This window comes from Diabrotica virgifera, chromosome 5, assembly GCF_917563875.1.
Source record: "Diabrotica virgifera virgifera chromosome 5, PGI_DIABVI_V3a".
Taxonomy (NCBI): Eukaryota; Metazoa; Arthropoda; class Insecta; order Coleoptera; family Chrysomelidae; genus Diabrotica; species Diabrotica virgifera.
Window position 1 is genome coordinate 250,079,136 of NC_065447.1, and position 23,520 is coordinate 250,102,655.

Consider the following 23,520-nt stretch of genomic DNA (forward strand, 5'->3'; position numbering starts at 1 on the left):
CGTGTCTTAATATCTTGGTTTCATTGAAATTAATCTATTTAACGATGAGACCAATTATATCATCAATTAATTAGCCCAACAGTAAATTGGAGAAATTTTTGAATGATATTCTTACAAAATTATATAACTTACGACTTAGACAAGAGTTTCTCTATACAAGATTCTTTAGATCTAAGTAATTTTATCAATAACTATCAAGTACCAAACAATTTGATATAGGTTTCAAAATAAATTATTAAATCAGCATTTCCTTAAATTAATGAGGTCATTAAATGAGAAAGAAATGAGAAAGATCATTTGGCAGTTGTCTATATGTAATATGATGTATACGGAATGTTGATGTATGCAGATGTAAATAACGTTCATCTGCGAGGATGGTGCACCTTGGTAGTTCTGAAACGGGTCTTCTTGTGTATCCTCCACTTTCTCAATACTTACCTTCTTAAAGCACTTGAAACTCAGGATTGGTGGTTTCCCATAACACCAGCAAGTTGTTATTGCTGCGAACGTCAGCGTGGAAAAATATTTACAAACTGAGTAATGGTGGCGATTATTATGTCTGCAATCTCCTCTAAACCTTCAGCATATTTCAAATTCTTTTGACATAAATGCATGTTATCCACACACACACACTGGACAGGTGAAAGAAATTTACAAGATAACCGCTCGTTTTGTTTTCATAATTCCTGTCTGAAAAGTTTGCAGCGGAAGATAACATGTTTACAGCAGTTTGGTAGACAAGCCGTTTCGTTTTCATTTTCGACGTATATTTTCAATATAAATAATGAGAAATAAATTAGGTAGCGCGATATAAGAGTTCTTTTATGTTGAGTAATGTCAGTAAGGGTTTTCAATTTTTTAGAGGTATATATGCGTCTACGTATATAATTTTCGGCTCAAAATTTTAATGGTTTCTGTAACAAAATGGATGAAAAGGGAATAATATTTAATTATTTAAAGTTAAATAAATTGAAAATGACCCATCCATCATTATTATCTCTGTTTCTGTGGCTTTATCAAACATAACATATACAGTATGATGCAAATCGATGGAATATTGAGTGGTAGGGGAGAGTTGGACAAAACCGGGTAGGTTGATTAAACCGGGTACCCCTTAATTCTTCTAACTGTCTGCTGTTATCTATTAGACAATGTTAAAATTAGTGTCCCTTTACCACCAACAGTCGTGTGTATTCATGTCTACCTCATTTGAGTAATCTGTGCCGGAGCAGGAAGACCTCACCTGTTTTTTGATGCAGGAAACTCGATTTTGAAGGTAAGTTTATAGCTGTTTTCTCCTCTAATGAATAACTAATGGCCATTTCAAAATTTAATACATGTAACCTAGTATATTACCTTTAATTTGACCAAAAATTTTGAATATTATTTCATAACTTAAAAATTTAAATAACATTTAATGTCTTGTTTACGAGTTTGACAAAACCGGGTAGGCCGAAAATTGATAAAACCGGGTACCCGATTTTATCAGACCTGTTGTTACTTCCAGTTTCTGCAGTGGTTTTTTTGCTTTTAGTTAACTACAACATGTGGTTTCTTCTGTTGAAGAAACTAGTAAGAAAGCTAGTAGGAAAATTTAAAAAAAATCTCCAGTCGTAAAAAAATTAAAATTAAATGAACTGGACATAAAAAAACGTGGTAAAAAGGGCTGCACCAAAAACAAAATTTTGAAGAGTTTGGAGGAAGAAGATAATAATGACGATGCGTATCTATATTACAATTAACTATTTTCAAATTATAATGCGAAGGAAGGCTGGATAAATTTGTGTCCTGCACCAAATGGGCTTATGACGCCTGTAGTGCCTATGATGATTAGGTCTGGATCCCGCGTATGAAAAAAAAGTTGATTAATAGCAAGCTGAAAATTTGTTAATAGCTTAAGGGTGTCTAGTCGAATAAACTTTGATATATGGGAACACTGAAACAGGGGTACTTTTAATTGTGGAACAGGTTAAAAATTTGGAACGGTTACAGCACGAAAACGGCACATTTATTTTGTCCGACAGAACAGACTTAAACTCTCCGAACAGAGATTAAACTCTCATGAAAAAATCAGACTGCTATTTATTACCTGTCATAATTCCTGTCATTTGACATATTCTACATGTTCCACTCATTAAAACGCCCATTTGGTGATAAATAGCAGTCTGATTTTTGCATGAGAGTTTAATCTCTGTTCGAAGAGTTTAAGTCTGTTCTGTCGGACAAAATAAATGTGCCGTTTTCGTGCTGTGACCGTTCCAAATTTTTAACCTGTTCCACAATTAAAACTACCCCTGTTCCAGTGTTCACACATATCAAAGTTTATTCGACTAGACACCCTTAAGCTATTAACAAATTTTCAGCTTGCTATTAATCAACTTTTTTTTCATACGCGGGATCCAGACCTAGATGTAGATGCAGTTTTTATTTGTGACTTCTGTTCATATATTTTCGATTTTTGTTCACACACTTTTATTAAATATTTTATTTTCTGCCCATTAGGCTTTTTACATGGTAATTAAGTTACTACCCGGTTTTATCATACCGGTTGGACAAAACCGGGTATTTTGCAATATTTTCATAAAAATAAAAAAAAAATTAAATCTAAGAATATTTTTAAAAATTGACATTGGCATATTAAACTTAAGTTATTTGAGAATATTTCAATCTGCAGCAAACATTTGCTACTCTCACATAGCAAAAGATACAGACGGTTTTTTTGAGTGGTACCCGGTTTTGTCCAACTCTCCCCTACAGTTCCAAAGACCGCTTTATCCTCAAAAATAGAAAATTGAGTTATTACCACCATACCATTGTGCTTACTGAACTTGATATGTTTATAAACATTGAGTTGCAGAAAAATCTTTTCTAGTTTAAAATGGTCTTTTGGTTTTTCAAAATATTATTTCACTATTGTTAATGTTTTAAAGTTTGGGCATCCTGTCAAAGTTAGTTGATCAGCTGGTTTAGCAGTAAAATCGTAGTTATTGTCGCTATTGTATTGCACACCGACTTCGTTATTCTTTATTCGATCAATCCAACTTATCCGCAATAGTCACATAGTGAGTATAGTTACCAATCACATCTCAAAAGCCTCCAATTTTTTAATAAGTGTCTCTATAAGAGTCCAGCTCTCCATACCATACAGCAATGTGAAGAATATGTAGCAGCGTCATCAACTCTATAGAAATAAATATTCGAATTATACAATTATACATCTTTGCAAAATCGACCTTTCAAATGAGGTGCCTCGTGATTTCGGTTTTGTATTTTAAACAATTGTCGATTACGTCATTACACCAACACTGATGACGTAATCTCCAAAACCATAGCAATTGATAGTCATTCAAAAATTAAAATTGAGGTGTTTTAATATTTTTTTAAGTCGTCTGTTTCTAAAATAATAATTTTTTTCTATGGATGCTATACATTGTGCAACTTCTCTCACTACTTACATACATTCAAAACGAACAATTTCTCACGCAGTAAGAAAAGTCGGCCATTGCAGTGAGAAATATTTTTTCTCACGGGTTCGCCTACGGTTTTCCATACATATGATCGCATTTTCCATGGTAACATGCACAATACAAACACAATTAATGTTGTCAAACAAAATATGTTGACGCACAACTTATCAGGATTTACCTTTCAAAAATGTTGAAAAATAACTGTTAAATAGAATTTTAAATAAATAACGTATTTATATATGTATTTTATTTCAATTTATATATATAATAGACCTAAAAGCATCTAAATTATTTAATTTTGAAGTTTGAACCATTGACAAAACCGCATCCATAGAAAAAGTACAGTGTACAATAAGTGGGAAAAAAGACATATTTGTCCCTCGCTTGATTTGCTCAAACAAACTTCTGCGCTCATGAGAAAAATGTTTTTTTTTCTCACTTGTTGTACAATATACTATATTCCATACATTTGCATCATATTGTTTATAGTAATAGCTTTCTATCTTATCCGTATATCATAAACCTACCCATACTGACACAACTATACACAATTCATCATCCCATCCTATACAACACAAATTAGCAGCCTACCATAGCATGATACATAGACTGACAGAAATTCTCATGACAAAAAATAACTTCGAGATAGAACTAAACATAATTAAACAAATAGCAGTAAACAACGGCTATAACGAACAAACAGTTAACAAAACTTTAAACCAAAAACTCCATAAGAAAGCCCTGAAATTAGTGTATCCACCACCACAGAAAGAACCCAGTACCTTCTGCTCTCTCACATATACTGGCAAGATAACAACAAAAATAGCCAGATACATAAAAAAGAAAGGAATAACACCAGCTTTCAGAACTAACAACAACTTAAGCAAATATATTAAGAACAATAAAAGCCGAAAGAGAAAGCAACTACAGAGTGGTGTGTACAAACTAACGTGTGGTGACTGTCCGAAAACGTACATCGGTCAAACTGGCAGAAGTTTTGACAAACGGATAGCAGAACACAAAAGGGCATTCAACAATAGAAAAACAGTGCATACGCACTTCACCTTCTAGATCATAATCATTCTTTCAATGAAGAGTTTCAAATTCTGCATATTCAAAATAAAGGCCTTAAGCTATCTTTTTTAGAATCTATGGAAATTAATAAACTGAAAAATACAGATATAATTCTGAATGACCAACTCGAGACAAACAGCTCCCCACTCCTCAACCTCTTTAGTTGAAGACTTAAAAAGGCAAACACATTGTAAACTATATCACTTGAGAAAGGCACTCTGCCGAAACAGCTGTAGTTACTTAGTTAGTACTAATAAATTCTGTGGAAGTATAGAAAACAAACGTTTTCAGTGTTTTATTATTAGATAATAGTTTTCTATTGGAAAAGTTCAAAAATTACAAAAAATCACACGAAAGTGACTTGCCAGTTAAAATTGTGTTATTTTATATTCCATGTTATCAAGAAAAATCACTAGTATGACAAAATTTTTTAAGTACATATGATATTATTCGCAGTGTGCAAGTACTTGGAGGGAATACGAGAAACGATCGTGCGCGAATAGCGGAGAAATCTTGCAACTTTCTTAAATAATTCATTGTCAATTGAAATTGTCAAATTGATGTATATTTCATACCTACTGTCATTGAAGAAGAAAAATTATGTTACTCCACAATATTGAGATGATATGCAATTATTATATAAAATTAATTTTAATTAATTGTATTTTGCTTGCAGTGCTGCATTTTAATAATTAATTTTATTTACTACATACAATTGTTTACCTTTTAATAATATAACCTCAGTCTTACTTTTTCTTCTTATAAATTTTTTGAACTATGGTCTTGACAATTATATCAGAGGATATTGTATCCTCTGATATAATTGTCCAATTATAACCAGAACTAATATCAGAGGAGTATGTCAACTAAAACTGTCACTGTGACAGTGGTAGTTGCCAAACTCGTCCGATACATCTTAAGGTGGGAAACAATCAATATAATGTAAATTTATAGGTTAATATTGCTAAATCTCCCAGATCGACTAGTTTCATTTCTTTTTATCTCACAACTTAATACATTTTCTATCCTTTGTGCTATTTTGCCGGTTATTAGCGCGCTCATCACTGTATACCCGAAGAAAAAGTTTACCACGTAATGTCATATTTGACATTGTTATATCAGTATTATGATACGCTACAATGGATACAGCAATTCCTGTAGTATTTATTAAAAGCTACGTGTCTTCTTACAATACTCAAACCCAAAGAAAGCCCTGCTCGAAATCCATTTTACCTGCAAAATAAGCGATTAGGGACATTTATACCTATTCCCTAATTGTCTCATTCATATCTATCCCTTAATTAAGCGAGATTAGGTTTATTAATTCCTGTTTCCTTTAGTTCAACCCTTTGTTAATCTTTTAAATATGTAATTAAATAAATTTGAAGATATGCTTTCTGAATGTTGCGATATGGGGTTTCTAATTTAGTGATATTTCGTTTTAAATGCGAATTTCAAGAAAATTGCTTATCTTTTGATTATTTTGGACGTTTTAAAAGCAGTCAAAGGTAAATAGTGGGTGCGTAAATATCTTTATGACGTATTTCAATATTTCGTATTTAGTTTTTATCAAATATTTGGTTAGAAATAATTAATTAATCTGGCATTTATTAGACTTAATTTGAAATAAGGGCGAACATTCGAGGGCAAGAGAGGATATGACTGAATTTTAAACAGCTAATAAGAACAGCTGAAGACAGAGAAGAGCTTGCAATTGTAGTAGCCAACCTCCATTGAGATGAGGGCACTTTAAAAAGAAGAAGAATTTGAAACATTTCCAAAGTTTGTTACTTATTTCTTGTGGTTAAACGGTTACAAATAGGCGATAAACTGTTCCGTGATGCACTTAATAATAGTGCATTGATTGATGTTAATTCTTAAGTTGCCAGGAGGAAGTCTTCTGGGAAAGGTGTGCCAAGTTGCTTGTTTACTCACCGTCCTATAAAAGTGAGTAAGAGTAAAAGACATAGACTTTAAAAGAATATAAAAACTGTTCTGCAAAAAAGTGAAACACATACAAGATGGCACAGTGCATTAACCATTTTATTACACAAAACAGCGATCCAACAGACCCAGAAAATTACTGACTCATAAGTCACCTTTACATATTATAATTCACTTCTTCTTCTTTCTTCTTCTTTCTCATAATCCTTAGTGCCCTTCAGGGCGTCGGATGTCGGGTTCCGCCTTTTATCCACTTCTTCCAATTGCTTCTATTGGTGGCCAGGTTCTTCATATCCCTCATACTGATGTGTCTCCTTTCACCTATATCTTGGATCTGGTCCATCCATGTCTTCCTCGGCCTTCCCTTTTTTCTTTTGTTTCCCATTTTGGCTTCATGTACCTTCTTTGTAAGTCTATTTTGCTCCATTCGTTTTATGTGTCCAAACCAGCTTAATTGTTTGTTTTCGATCTTCCTAATTATCGGTTCTTGTTCCAACTCTCTTCTTATATCTTCATTTCTGAATCTGTCAAACTTCGTAACTCCGGCTATTTTTCTCATGTATTTCATCTCCGTCGCGTTTATCATTGATTCATGTTTCTTTTGGACAATCCATGTTTCCGCCCCATATGTCATTATCGGATTTACTATGCTGTTATATACTCTGAGTTTAGTTTTGTTGCTTATTTCTGACTTTCCAAAAATTGTATTATTTAAAGAGTAATACACGCTAGTTGCCTTCTTCAGTTTATTACTTATTGCCAAGTCCGTTTTCCCATCATCTGTTATTATATTTCCCAGATATTCAAAAGCAGATACATGTTCTATTACTTTTTCCCTTACTATTATATTAGTATTCCTTTCTCTTTTCTCATCTTCATTTATTATCATAAGTTTTGTTTTGTTTAGGTTCATTTCCATTTTTAATTTATGTATCTCTTTTTGCCAAATATCTATTAGTTTCTGCATTTTCTCTACTGTGTCTGTGATTAGAACTATATCATCAGCGTATAGAAGGGAGTTGATCTTTATTGCATTTAAGTTTTTATATCCTACTATGTATTGAAGGTTTCTTGTTTGATCTTTGGTATTTTTGATTAGAGTATCCATGACTATTATAAACAAGAGGGGGCTTAGTCCATCTCCTTGTTTATTATAATTCACAAGAACCATAACAAATAGAATGGAAATAAATTTAGATTTTTACCAACCTATGGAACAGGCAAGTTTTAGGGAAAACTTGATACTAATGACCACCTTCACTGCATAGGTAAAATGGCTTTGAAAAATCGATCGAATACAACCAACCATTAGTCTATTGACTTTCGTAGACTTTTGTCAAATATTCGGTATGATAGAAATTAACAGCGTAATAGACCGATCAAATAAAAGTACAATACATGTAAATCAAAATGTAATTCCGTACAGGTTGGAATAATTTTTTTATCAAAGTTTCGGTCCAAGCAAAAGATATTTTCAAGAAAGTATATGATTCATATGAGGGGATCATTGTTTAAGTAATTAAAAATAGGTAATTTTTGCACAAAATTTACTTTTTTTAGCTGCTGCGATAAATTGTGTTTTTGTTAAGGATTTTACAATTTATTTCTGCAAAGATGATAAATCAGTCTTTTATATGAGACTTGCTAAATTAATTTTGACCCTTAATTTATTTAAATAATTTTAAATCAAAATTGAAAAACATATTTTCAAAAAAATATTATTTGCAGTATAAATAAGCACAATTAAATTTTTTATTTTGCAGAAAAAGTTGCACTATGATATTACTACAAATCGACAAAAAAATTGGTTGATAAATATTAAGTAGTTTATGAGATATTTAATTTGTTTATAAAAAATTAACATTTTTTCAATTGCAAAAACGCGGTTGTTGCCGATACAATATACAAGTCTTTAAAGTCTCATTTGTTTTGCTTTTATGTATGTTTTCGATAAATGTATTGATAAATAAAAATTTCAATTAAACACCCTTTCAAAATGGCGTTTGAAAATTGGTGTAATTTGCTGAAAATTTATTTTTTTAATAACATCGCCGGGATTAAAAATTTTGAATTTTTTTCGATATTCGTATTCTTGGTAATTTTTGACATATTCACAAAAGCATAAAAATTTTCTAGATGCATTTTTGGCTGAGATAGCTTTTTCCAGTTTAAAAATTCATAATTTGTTTATTTATTAATGCTGACATTTAAAAGTACGTGAGTACATCTATTATCCTTACTACTTAACTACGTCATTTACAAACATAATAAAAATTGTAGAATATTTTGAAAAATGATGATTTTCGTAGCGCCTAAAATGAAAACTTTTTGTCTGAAAATTGGCGGAGGAGTAGTTTCCAATATCTCCGTTAATAATGGGCCAATTCCAATGTTTTCAACATTTTTTCTGTTTTGTGACAGCAGCAGAATCTATTTTGAGTTAAATAAATTACATACATTCTTCTTTTTGTGTCAATTAATTTAATTCAAAATAATTTTTCTTGGACACCCTGTATAAATAAGTATGTCAATGTTAATATTACCGAATGGTAAATTGAATAAATTTTCAAATGAACTAGCCCACGATCCCTATTCGCTATTTAAAAATAAGGGGTGGGGGATGTGGAAGGGAGGGGGTTGACAAATGACAGATGTATGTACCGTAAAAATGTGTCCCCCTTAGATCAAAAATCGACCTCTTTCGTCATTTTCTTAAAATCTAATAAATACTGCCAAATATCAAGGTGGATTGTTTTATTTGGCTCATACTGTATATATTTTAATGTTCTACACAGAAAAAAGTATTTAACAAATTTTTAATGCTATTTCAGTATTATTTTTTTATTTTTTTTTTTATAAAAAATCTTTTGTCTCAATTTTTATTTATCACATCTAGAGAAAAAAAATTGAAAGAAAATTGTTTATAACAAATTGACGAATATTTTTAGTGTTAAAAGTGTCATTTACTGTACCAGTTACTATTTTTATAAGCTACCATAAACTAAAAGAAAAACATTGAAATTGGTCCATTATAATTATTAACGAAGGTATTGCAAAGTACTACTGCACCACTCTTCATGTAGAAAGTTTTCAGTTTAAGTCGCTACGAAAAACATTATTTTTTGAAATATTCTAAAATTTTAACTCTATGTATAAATGACATTTTTAAGTAGTAGGGTTGATAGATGTACTCACGCACTTAAATGTTAATATTGATAAATAAATAAATTATGAATTTTTAAACTTGGAAAAGCTATCTAGAAAAACTTGTCAAAAAATGGATCTAGAAATTTTTTCTTTTTTAAAATGTGTCAAAAACTACCAGGAACACGGATATCAAAAAACAATTTCAAAATTTTTCATCCCGGTGATGTTATTAAAAAAACAAGTTCTAAACAAATTACACCAATTTTCAAACGCCATTTTGAAAGAGTGTTTAATTAAAATTTTAATTAGTCAATACATTTATCGAAAATATACATAAAAGCAAAAAAAAGAGACCTTCAAAAGTTGAATACTCTGTCGGCAACAACCGCGTTTTTGCAATTGAAAAAATGGTAATTTTTTATAAACAAATTAAATATCTCATAAACTACTTAATATTTATCAACCAATTTTTTTTACAATTTATAGTAATATCTTAGAGCAACTTTTTGTGCAAAACAAAATATGTTATAGTGTTTATTTATATTGCAAATAATATTTTTTTTTTAAATTTGTTTTTTAATTTTGATTTAAAATTATTTAAATAAATTAAGGGTCAAATTAATTCAGTAAGTCTCCTGTAAAAGACTGTGTCTTCATATTTGCAGAAAAAAATTGTAAAATCCTTAATAAAAACAAGAACTGCCGCAGCAGTTAAAAAAGTAAATTTTCTGCAAAAATTACCAATTGTTAATTATTTAAACAATGATCCCCTCATATGAATCATATACTTTCTTGAAAATATCTTTTGTTTTGACCTAAACTTTAATAAAAAATTTATTCCAACCTGTACGGAATTACATTTTGATTTTATTTTATTTTATTGGGCTATAATGAGAGCGTTAGAGGAAAGTTGTACATATTATCGGTACTCCAAATTGATCGAAAACAAATGCCAAACTGCAATCATGACCATGACCCTAAGATAACACAAAGATACACACAAGATAACATAAATAAAAATCAAAAGAGGAATCCGAAAAGGAGACACAATATCTCTCAAACTCTTTACAGCAGTTCTAAAACATGCTTTCAAACAATTGGAATGGGACGCTAAAGAAATTAGTGTCGACGGCAAAATGCTCTCCCACCCACAATATGAGGACGGCAGCATCTTCTTCTTCTTCTTTTTCTTCTTCTTCTTCTTCTTCTTCTTCTTCTTCTTTTAGCCCATTTCTATCCAACTTTGGATATAGGCCTTCCCCAAATCTTTCCATCCCCATCTGTCCTTGGCTAGGTTTTTCCAGTTAGTTCCTTGCTTTTACAATATCGTCCTTCCATCGCATCTGAGGTCTTCCTCTTCCTCTTCTTCCTGTCCACGGTCTCCAGTTTTGTATTTCAGCATTCCATCTTTTATCTTCCTGTCTCGCATTGTGGCCTGCAAACCTCCATTTTAACCCTGTTATATGTTCAGTTACATTTTTTACTTTTGTTTTCTCTCTTATGCATTTGTTTGATTTTCTGTCTTGTAGTTTTATTCCCAACATAGATCTTTCCATTTTTCTCTGAGTTATTTCAATTTTGTTTATGTTGGCCTTTGTTAATGTCCATGTTTCTGAGCCATACGTCAGAACAGGAAGGATGCACTGGTCAAATACACGGATTTTTAGGTACTGTTGTATCTTTGCGCTTTTTAGTATCCATCTTAACTTTCCAAATGCTGCCTAAGCCAATTGGATTCTTCTCTGTACTTCAATTGTTTGGTTCTCTTTATTAGCTTTGATTATTTGAGCCAGGTATACAGGGTGTTTCATTAATAATTGTCCATATAGTAACTGGAGAAACCTTAGCACAAAATACGAAGATTTAACCTAAAACACTTAAATAAAATGTGGTTCTTTACAGAGGGTGTTTTATCTAAAAATTTAAAATTTTTGCTCAGAATTTTAAAACTATTTGACGTACCCTTTTCATACATGGCAATAAGTATAGGTACTGTATAAACTACTAAATTATGTTAAACAAACGTTTGTGGCTATTACCAGAGGCGTACGACGGGGGAAAGTGAATGGTTGACCCTTTCCAAATTCTATGCCACTGTCGAAATTGCTATTTTAGTTAAATTTTTGGATTCTCCAATACTTTCTATGAAAATAATATACTCTTCATTCGTAACGATAAAGTCATTAGTTTTTGAGATCTTTGAAGTTAAAAATGAAACGACACGGTTATTTTGATTAATGTTTTGTGTCGCTTCATTTTTAATTTTAAATATCTCGAAAACTAATAATTTTATCGTTACGAATGAAGAGTATATTATTTACAAAAAAAGTATTGCGAATTAAAAAAATTACACTAAAATAGCAATTTCGTCAGTGACGTAGAATTTGGGAAGGGTCAACCAGCCACTATCCCCTGTCGTACGCCTCTGGTAGTAGCTAGAAACGTTTATTTATCTTAATTTAGTAGGGTGTACAGTACCTACACTTTCTGCCAAGTATGATAAGGATACCCCAAATAGTTTTAAAGTACTGGGTACAAATAATTTTTAAATTTTAATCATAATAATTATTTATCTATCATAAATTAATCAAAATATCTGTAGCGTTTCATATTTAACTTCAAATATCTCGAAAACTAATAACTTTATCGTTACCAATGAAGAGCATATTATTTACGTAGAAAGTACTGGAGAATCTAAAAATGGCACTAAAATAGTAATTCCTCCAGTGGCGTAGAATTTGCGAAGGGTCAACCATTCACCATCCCCTGTCGTGCGCCTCTGGTAGTAGCTAGAAACGTTTGTTTATGATAATTTAGTAGGGTGTCTAGTAGTCGCACTTTCTGCCAAGTATGAAAAGGATACGTCGAATAGTCTTAAAATGCTGAGCAAAAATAATTTTTAAATTTTTAGATATAACACCCTGTAACTTAGTAAAAGGAACCATATTTTATTTAAGTGTTTTAGGTTAAATCATCGTATTTTGTGCTAAGGTTTCTCTAGTTACTATATGGACAATTATTAATGAAACACCCTGTATATATTCGTCAACAACCTCAATATTGACATTATTTATATTTACATTTATTCTGTCGTTTGTATTTGTTATGATTTTGGGTTTACTCATGTTCATTTTTAACCCTATCTTCTCCGATGCGTGTGCTAGTTGAGTCAACATTGCGGCTAGTTCTTCTTGGTTGGTTGTAATAAGGACAACATCATCGCAATATCTGAGGTGATTGAGATTCTTCCCGTTTATGTTGATACCCATGTCTTCCCATTCCAGTTCTTTAAAGACGTCTTCCAGAGCTAAGGTGAAGAGTTTTGGGATATAGACGACATCGTTCTGATAAAAGATAACTTAAAACAGACTGGCACTATGCTCACTGAGTTAGATGCCGTCTGCAATGAAGTTGGTTCGAATATAAATTTTGGAGAGACACAATACATGAAAAATCTGGTAAAATGCGAGAATTCAAAAGTCGACTGCAACGAAATAGCATTATCCCTAAAATATTTTTGTTATTATATATATTTCTAAAGGGTGGAAGTAAACGATATTCATTTTTTTCTTTTTGCTCTAGCTTTTCCTATAAATAAAATCTTTGTTTTTGATCTTTGAAATAAAAGTTATTACGTAGGAACATTACTGAACGAATAAAAAAATCTCTTTTATTGCATTATACATAATTGATCTCCTAATTGGTGCATTTTGTCTTGAATGTTGTATCTACCTTATTCAATACAGTTCATTAATTTTTATATTTCTCTTTCGATTCCGAGAACAATAGAAATACATCGAGAAGACTTAACATAATTAGCAAAACGTTTTAGATACGCTTGATCCACCCCATCTTATTTATTCACCAGCTTAAGTACAAAAAACGCAATCCCCACCCAATTAGCATTATAGTTCAGAGAAATAAGGAAAAAACATATCGTGTTGGTGACACATCCCCCTCCAGGCTGAAACCAAATTTTTCGAGTAATATGGTCATCTATAATAATAACCTATATGTTTCCTGCAGCCGATTTTGATGATATACATAGTTATAAACAAATGAAGATCAAAAAACGCTAAATTTTAGCTTTTTTCGTATCTTACTAAAAAATTGGGCATTTTAAACAAATTTGAGAGTAATAAACTCATAAACCGTATAAAAAGCTTCAATATGGCGTTCGCTGAATATGTCTATCCTTATTGGTTACTTAGAAAATTGCCAAATAAATCATAAATTTTGAGTTTTTATAAATATTCATAACTTATGTAAAAATTAACTTAGAACCTTCTTATTACATGGAATGCTGAGACTTATTGTGCTTAAATTATACCCTAAATTCCAAAGCAATTGGTCAAATAGTTTAAAAGTTATTTAATTTGTTTATCCAAAATTAATTTTTTTTGCAACACTGTAAGTCAGAAAATGATGAAGTTACAGTAATATTTTGGATAGTTTATGAAAGAAGAAAATTTACAGTTTTAATTTAATTTAAAAAAAATGACAAAAAATAATTATAGATATTGCAAAATAATTTTGCAAAAACATGTGAATTAAAAAAATGGGGGGGCTAACTTTGTCCCTAAATGTCCTAGAACAGTTGTTTTTCTTTCTAAATGTGTATAAAAATTCAGTCTTTCTAAATATGAAAAAATAATTTTTCTACGGGTAACGGTTAAAAAGTTATTCTAATTGTTTATAAATAAGCAAAAAATGGACATGTTTTTGCAAAATAATTTTACATTGTTTAAAATTATTTTTTGTCATTTATTTTTAATTAAGGTAATAGTATAAATGTTCTTCTTTCATAAACTGTCCGAAGTATAATTGTAACCTCATAATTTTTTGGCTTATAGTGTTGCAAAAAAAATGAATTTGGGAAAAATAAATTAAATAACTTTTAAACTATTTGACCAATTGCTTTGAAATTTAAAATATAATTTAAGTACAAGAAGTCTCGGCATTCCGTGTAATAAGAAGATTTTAAGTTAATTTTTACCTAAGTTACGAATATTTATAAAAACTCAATATTTATGATTTATTTTGCAATTTTCTAAGCAACCAATAAGGTTGGACATATTTAGCAAATGCCATATTGAAGTTTTTTATACGATTTATGAGTTTCTTACTCTCAAATTTGCTTAAAGTGCTTAACTTTTTGGTAATAGACGAAAAAAGCGAAAATTTACCGTTTTTCGATCTTCATTTGTTTATAACTATGTATATCATCAAAATCCGCTGCAGGAAACATATAGGTTAATAATATAGATGTCCATACTACTCAAAAAATTTGGTTTCGGCCTGGAGGGGGATGTGTCACGAGAAAAACCTTATTTCTCTGGACTATTAAAAAAATGTTGCCTGCTGTTAATATATAACTAAATTAAAAAGAGGGCGGCTGTTTTTCAATCAAGCAAGAAGAATTAGGGAGCGCAACGGGAATTTTTTTGGAAAACATCCAATTTTAAGTTTAAATTTTGATGTTGTAAAATCCCCTTATACTCCCCAAGGGAGTGCTCCCGGAGTTGGTCCCCATTGATTGCCGTAAACGACATATGCTGTAGGTTTTATAATTTATCTTGCGGCTTTTATTATATAAAAACCATAAATAAGGAAAATTAAAGCAATAAAATATGGTTTGTGTACACCATAATGACTTTTCAGGAAATTATATACAGTGCTAGCCAAAAGTCCTCTCCCCCTCGTATGTTTGGAACGGTTCTACTTATAAATCCACAAGGAAAAAGTTTTCATGTACAGCTGGCAGTATACCATATATCACAAAATATTAATGAAAATCCTTTATAAAAGGTACATAATTTATAAAAATTGCCTGAAAGGGCTGCATCACATATGCCGAACGTTTTCGATCTTAATACAGATCATCATCAGTGTTGAACAGGATGTTCATCCAAAATTGAAAATATATGGGTAAAGACCCTTTAAAATGATACAGTCAGGGAAACGTTGACAAAAATTGTTTTAGAGAGTGCAGTACTAAACTTAGTTAATTAAGTACACCTAAAAGTCTCCAAGTTTTTCATCATTTTTCTATAGTAAATTTGTAAATTAATTATAAGAAACATAACCAGTAGTTTAGTTATTAGTGGTGATTTGATTGCCGTAAGTACTTTTATCAATATATTTACGGTTTCATCAAAATATTACATAATTACGAATTTCAATCCAGTCATACAGTTTTGTAAATTTGAAAGCGATTAACAAAAACTTGTTTTTTGGCTTATATTCAAGTTAAATACTCTGTAAGTACAGAGTCGTACCGACCCAATTACAATATAATGAGACGAAATAAGAAAATTTAAATAAAAAGTATTTAACAATTTTATTCGATGGCTGGTACTTCTGACTACAGGAGTCCTCCAATTTTATTCTATCAACAAACACCATCTTACTCTACAATTACCCAACAGAAATCAGCTACATTCCCTACCAAAGAACAAGCCATTATTATACCAGCAGTGGACACACTAATATTAGATGACTACGTTACAGCAATAGGATGACTAGTACAGCCCAAAAACGTACTCTTTTCATCACGAATCTCTAATGGCAGAATCCGCATCTACCTCTCAAGCAAAGAAGTTGTTAACAATTTTTTAACAGACCACGGAGGTCTCAACGGTTTTCTCAACGGTCGATGGCAACTCAAGTTGACACTCTCCTCATTTTGTTCAAATTTGCTCTACCCTTTTGTATTCTGATTTTGATTTCCTGGAAGGAATCGTTTGTGGAGTTATGCCAAGATATGCATATTGATCTACTCGTTCGACATTGCTTCCGATTATCAAAAGATTCTCGTTATTACTTTGAGTTTTCGATATTCTCATAAATATGTTGTCTTCTTGACGTTTATTGTTAGATCGTATTCTTGTCCATACTCCGCTACTCTGGTCACGAGCCTCTGAAGGTACTCAATATTTTTAGCACAAGATGGCAGTATCATCCAGTATAACTAATGTTGTTAATGGGAACACCATTTACATTTATTGCAGCTGTTTCACCCTCAAGAGATTTTTTTAAATCTCTTCCGAGTGGCATTAAAAAGAATTAGCGACAACATGCAACCCTGTCTCACCCCACATCTGATTTTAATTTCCTCTGACAGCTGTTCGTTAACACGTACTTTTGCTCGCTGCTTATAGCAGCAATTATATCAATTCGCAATAATTCTGAGGGCATTGTAGTATATCTTCTTTGATTGAAGGACATGCATTAATTATTGTTCATGTCGTACTTTAAATAAATTATTAGAAGAATTTTTTACTAAGCAACAACATTTTTGTTTAATTTAGTAGTAGTTTGTATTTTGACAACGACACCCTACTTGGGTGTCAAAACGTTAATAAAATCATTTTTTGGTAAAATTGTGGCTTATTTCCCATTGAAAATAGTTGATTATAAAAATGCCACAAGAAAATAGCTTCAGAACAACATGTGGTGCTTTGTCAAATGCTTTATTATAGTCAATAAAACAGGCATATATATCTTGATTGACATCCATTCACCTCTGTATTAGTATATTAAGTGAGAAAAAGCTCCATGAATTCCTAGGCCTTTGCAAAACCCAAATTGCGTATCATTAACGCCTTTGTTCAGTTTATGATATATTGGATTATGGATGACTTTCAGTTGCAACTTTTAGCATAATATGTAACATCAAGCTAATGGTACGGTAATCGCTACATCCTCTTGCGTTTTTATTTTTAGGGAATTGATGGATTCGACGTTACTTGATGGAAGTTCATTTTATCTAACAATAAAACACTGAAAACTTTTGTTTTCTATACTTCCACAAAATTTATTATAACTATATGACTACAGCTGTTTCGGTAGAGTGCCTTTCTTAAGTGACTTAGTTTACTATGGATTTGCCTTTTTAAAAGTCTTTTACTGAACAGGTTGAAGAGTGGGGAGCTGTTTGTCTCGAGTTGGTCATTCAGAATTATATCTGTGTTGTTTAATTTATTAATATCCATAGATTCTAATTAAGATAACTTAAGGCCTTTATTTTGAATATGCATAATTTGGAACTCTTCATTAAAAGAGTGATTATGATCTAGAAGGTGAAGTGCTTATGTAGAAGTGTCTGTTTTTCTATTGTTGAAAGCACAGGTTCTGTCAGTTTGACCGATGTAAGTTTTCGGAGAGTCACCACAAGTTAGTTTGTAAACACCACTCTGTAGTTGTTTTCTCTTTCGGCTCTTATTGTTCTTAATATATTTGCTTAAGTTAATGTTAGTTGTGAAATCTGGTGTTATTCCTTTCTTTTTTATGTATCTGGCTATTTTTGTTGTTATCTTGCCAGTATATGTGATAGAGCAGAAGGTACTGGGTTCTTTCTGTGGTGGTGGATAGACTAATTTCAGGGCTTTTTTATGGAGTGTCTGGTTTAAAATTTTATTAATTGTTTGTTCGTTACAGCCATTGTTTACTGCTATTTGTTTAATGATGTTCAGTTCCATTTCGAAGTTATTTTTTGACATGGGAATTTCTGTCAATCTATGTATCATGCTGTGGTAGGCTGCTAATTTATGTTGTGTAGGATGAGATGATGAATTGTGTATAGTTGTGTCATTATGTGTAGGTTTATCATATACGGAGAACTCATGTTTGTTGTGTAGTCTGGCAATTGTTACATCTAGAAAGTTTATGGACATATTCTGTTCTGTTTCTATTGTAAACTCAATATTACTATGAAGTGAATTAATGTATGATAGAAATTGGTCAAGTTGCCTGTTAGTTCCTGTAAAGCATACTAGTATATTCTCCACGTATCTCCACCAATATAAGAACTGTTTAAATACGGGATGTTTAGAAATTGTTGTTACGGTTTTCTTGTTGATATGGGTTTCAACCAGCTTGAAACAACAATTTCTAAATATCCCGTATTTAAACAGTGGTGTATATCTAAATATCCCATATATTGGTGGAGATACGTGGATGATATACTAGTATGCTTTACAGGAACTAACAGGCAACTTGACCAATTTCTATCATACATTAATTCACTTCATAATAATATTGAGTTTACAATAGAAACAGAACAGCATAAGTCCATAAACTTTCTAGATGTAAAAATTACCAGACTACACAACAAACATGATTTCTTACTATATCATAAACCTACCCATACTGACACAACTATACACAATTCATCATCCCATCCTACACAACACAAATTAGCAGCCTACCATAGCATGATACATAGACTGACAAAAATTCCCATTTCAAAAAAATAACTTCGAAATAGAACTGAACATCATTAAACAAATAGCAGTAAACAATGGCTATAACGAACAAACAATTAATAAAATTTTAAACCAAAAACTCCATAAGAAAGCCTTGAAATTAGTCTATCCACCACCACAGAAAGAACCCAGTATTTTCTGCTCTATCACAGATACTGGCAAGATAACAACAAAAATAGCCAGATACATAAAAAAGAAAAGAATAACACCAGTTTTCAGAACTAACAACAACTTAAGCAAATATTAAGAACAATAAGAGCGGAAAGAGAAAACAACTACAGAGTGGTGTCTACAAACTAACTTGTGGTGACTGTCCGAAAACTTACATCGGTCAAACTGGCAGAATCTTTGACAAACGGATAGCAGAACACAAAAGGGCTTTCAACAATAGAAAAACAGACACTTCTACATACGCACTTCACCTTCTAGATCAAAATCATTCTTTTAATGAAGCGTTTCAAATTCTGCATATTCGAAATAAAGGCCTTAAGTTAGCTTTATTAGAATCTATGGAAATTAATAAATTAAAAAATACAGATATAATTCTGAATGACCAAATCGAGACAAACAGCTCCCCACTCCTACCTGTTCAGTTAAAGACTTTTATGAAGTCAAACCCATAGTAAACTAAATCACTTGAGAAAGGCACTCTGCCGAAGCAGCTGTAGTCACATAGTTATAATAAATTTTGGGAAAGTATAGAAAACAAACGTTTTCATTTTTTCAATGGCTTCATGAAAAGTCTTTCAAAATCCTAATAATTTCAACTCCTAACTTTCTCGATGACTTAACACTCCACAAACGGTTTCAAGCACCGATATAACTAAAACTTCCTCCACATTCGACACCCCCGAATGAATCTGTTGATAATTAAATTAGCAAATATAAAGAACAACGCAGTGAAGAAGTAATTAAATCAGATGTACTCGTTAACTTTCGAACGAATTGTCTAAAGTTTGTCGAAAGGGGAAGAACGGAATGAAGAATGAATACATTTTAAAGGAAAACCACGAGTTTTGAGTTGCTTAACTAATTTGGCGTAGTCGTTGTTAATGTTTATTTTCGTTCGGCTGGAGAGTAATCGAAAAGGAAGGCAATGAGGCTTTAAATGTTTAATTTTATTTTAAACACATCTCTGTTAAGAGGTATATACAGGGTAGCGAAAAGGTATGGAACACGATCATTTCTCGGAAGCCGCTAAAATGACTTTTATATATTTTGGTGGGTAGGGGTCTCCTAATACGGCCGCGGAGGATCTTATAGTGGTAATTACATTGTTGTCAAATCTTCCGTTTTTCTGGAAATCTAATGAACTTTCGTATTTCAAATTGAATACCCCGTATATTTTTTGCGTTTTGACGTCCTTAAGAATTATTTTTTATGTTATATTCCCTAAATGATAAAAATTTTGGAGTTACATATTGCTACATTTAATAAAAAAAAATTTAAACAAATTATGAAAATCATTTTTTTTCAGTCCGTGTAAATATTATTTTAGGTTCTTTGGATCATTGTAAACGAAAATGATCTTTGGTAATTTTTCTCTAAAATTCTTCGTTTCCGAGTTATAAACAATTTAAAACTAAAAAAGAAAATCGAAAAATTACGATATTCTAGGTTCAAAAACACAAGTAACAAATATTATTTTTGAAAGTACGACGTACCTAAATTCAAGTTCAAACATTATTTTATGAGTTACCTATAAGTAATTTGAGCTTATTTCATTTTGAAATACTATTTTTTAGTTGTTAATGCAGCCCAATCGCCCGTCCTCTCATATGCGCTTCAATAACAATTAAACCTATTGTCTAATATGTGCAGAGAACATGGTGTCGATGTTCTACTGGTTCAAGAAACCCATAGAGGTACTGCAAGAAGCAGACCAAGGATTCGGGGTATGAAGCTCATACTGGAGAGACCACACGACCAATATGGTAGCGCAGTCTTCGTCAGACCAGATATCGACGTAGCATCCACATCTCTAACAGATCAAAATGACATCGAAATCCTCACAGTGGAGATAAACTCCTGTACAGTAACGTCAATCTACAAACCACCAAACGCTGACTTTACTTTTGAGGAACCGAATAACTTTCAATCACAGCAAATCAAATTCGTACTGGGTGACTTCAACGGTCACAGTGTCGCGTGGGGTTACAACGAAACAGATTCCAATGGCGAAGAACTAGAAAAATGGGCTGAAAGCATGAACCTAAAACTTATTCACGATCGAAAGCAGCCTGCGTCGTTCAACAGCGGAAGATGGCGCAGAGGTTACAACCCAGACAATATATTTTTCAGCGACAGAATTGGAGACCAGGTGACAAAAATCGTTGGAAGCGCCCTCCCAAAGACACAGCACAGACCAATAATTTGTCTTTCCAACGCGGCAATCAGATACGAAATTGTTCCTTTCAAGAGAAGGTTCAACTTTACTAAAGCAAAATGGGAAAAATTCTCTGAAACATTGGATCAAGAAGTTTCCCAGCTAGAACCTTGCCCTGATTCATACGATAAATTTGTAAAAATCGTAAAGCAAGTATCACGGAAATTTATCCCTAGAGGTTGTCGAACTGAGTACATAGCGGGGCTCAATGAAGAATCTAAACACCTACTTAAAAGATACGAACAGCTATATGAAGAAGACCCTTTCTCGGAAGCGACAATACAGGCTGGGAAGGAAATGTTACATGCGATATCCGCCAACAGAACGGAAAGGTGGTGCAAGCTGGTCACGAGTCTGGACATGAAACAAAACAGCAGACGTGCCTGGAAGCTGATTCGGAATCTTGGCAACGATCCCGCTGCTCCGGCAGTCAACATGACAGAAGTCACACCCGATCAGATAGCCCATCATCTGCTAATGAACGGTAAGACGACATCAAGAAAGAACAAGGTGAGAGCTCAACGGAATATCGACGAAGAAAGAGATGTTCTAGGTACCTCTTTTTGTCTAGAGGAGATGAGAGGCGCGATCCATCAAATGAAAGATAATAAACGGCTGGCCTGGACGACATACGAACAGAGCAAATAAAGAACTTTGGACTAAAAACCGTAGAGTGGCTCGTAAAAATGATGAATTGCTGCATCCGTACATTACAAATCCCCAAAATCTGGAGAAAAGCTAGAGTGGTAGCCCTCTTAAAACCAGGGAAGGATCCGGCGGATACAAAGAGTTTTAGACCTGTATCTCTCTTGTGCCACCTTTTCAAGGCCTTTGAAAGAATGATACTGAACCGGATCGCAGAATATGTGGAGACTAAAATTATTCCAGAACAAGCAGGATTCAGGCCCGGAAAGTGCTGCTGCAGTCAAATTCTTAATCTCACCCAACATATTGAAGATGGTTTTGAACGGAAGGAAATAACAGGATTAGCGTTCATAGACCTAACTGCCGCCTATGATACAGTTAACCATTAACGGCTACTCGCAAAACTCTACGAAACTACAAAGGATTCCCGACTAACAAGGTTAGTGAAATGTCTCCTCCAGAATAGACGCTTCTACGTAACGCTCCAGTCCAAGAACAGTCGGTGGAGGGACCAAAAAAATGGGCTACCACAGGGAAGTGTCCTCGCGCCGATTCTATACAACATATACACCAACAACCAACCCATACACCAACAAGCAAGGCAATTTATTTACGCTGATGATACAGCGGTGAAAGCTCAGGGAAGAACCTTCAAGGAAGTCGAAGTGAAACTGACAGATGCCCTGGGAGACTTAGCTCTATACTATGATAAAAACCATCTGACACCCAATCCCACAAAAACCCAGGTATGTGCTTTCCACCTGAGAAACAAGCATTCCCGAAGGTCGCTGGAGGTGGAATGGCGTGGTCAGATGCTGGAACACAACAAGACGCCAAAATACCTTGGCGTCCGTCTGGATAGAACTCTGTCTTACCGATACCACTGTCAAGATGTCAAGAAGAAAGTAAGTGCCAGAAATAATATCATCCGCAAGCTAACTAATACAAAATGGGGAGCACAACCACACACTCTCCGCACTTCTGCCTTGGCATTATGTTTTTCGGCCACGGAGTTTGGAGCATCAGTATGGGCAAACTCTGCTCACGCAAAGAACGTCGACGTGGCTCTAAATGAAACGGTCCGTATAATATCGGGTTGCCTGAAACCGACACCTATCGAAGAGGTATACCCCATTGCTGGAATTGCTCCACCACCTATCAGGAGGAAGGTCACGTCAGAGGTAGAACGGAAAAAGCAGGAGACGGACCGAAGACACCCCTTATATGACCACCAAACTCAGCCAAGCAGACTAAGATCTCGGAAAAGCTTCCTGAAAACATCAAGATCCATCCCCGAAGCGCCAGAGACGCGCCGAATACACCTATGGCAAGTGTCAGCTACCGCGACACATTTTCCTCCCTCGGAGGAAATGGCTGCTGGACACAATTTACCGTATCCGACTTGGAAAGCGCTAAACAGACTAAGAACCGGCGTTTCACGTTGTGCCAGTAACCTGAAAAAATGGGGATACCAGGAGGACGATACCTGCGACTGTGGCGCGGTTCAGACCAGCCGGCATCTACTATCATGCACAGAGATGAGAGAGACCTGCACAGAACAAGACTTAATTATAGCAAGTGACAGGGCCAT

At 33.1% G+C, this 23,520-nt stretch overlaps 2 protein-coding genes across 2 annotated transcripts in view; one reads left to right on the forward strand and one right to left on the reverse strand.

Moving 5' to 3' along the window:
* Window positions 1-23,520, reverse strand: part of LOC126884812 (short neuropeptide F-like) — a 270,988-nt gene that overhangs the window by 178,532 nt on the left and 68,936 nt on the right. The gene's annotated exons all lie outside the window — the stretch shown is intronic.
* Window positions 1-23,520, forward strand: part of LOC126885603 (uncharacterized) — a 147,812-nt gene that overhangs the window by 124,168 nt on the left and 124 nt on the right. The window contains exon 2 of the mRNA XM_050652206.1: window positions 22,369-23,503. Within this exon, the coding sequence (XP_050508163.1) occupies window positions 22,742-23,503 (762 nt within the window). The 5' untranslated portion in view covers window positions 22,369-22,741. The remainder of the gene's footprint in view (window positions 1-22,368; window positions 23,504-23,520) is intronic.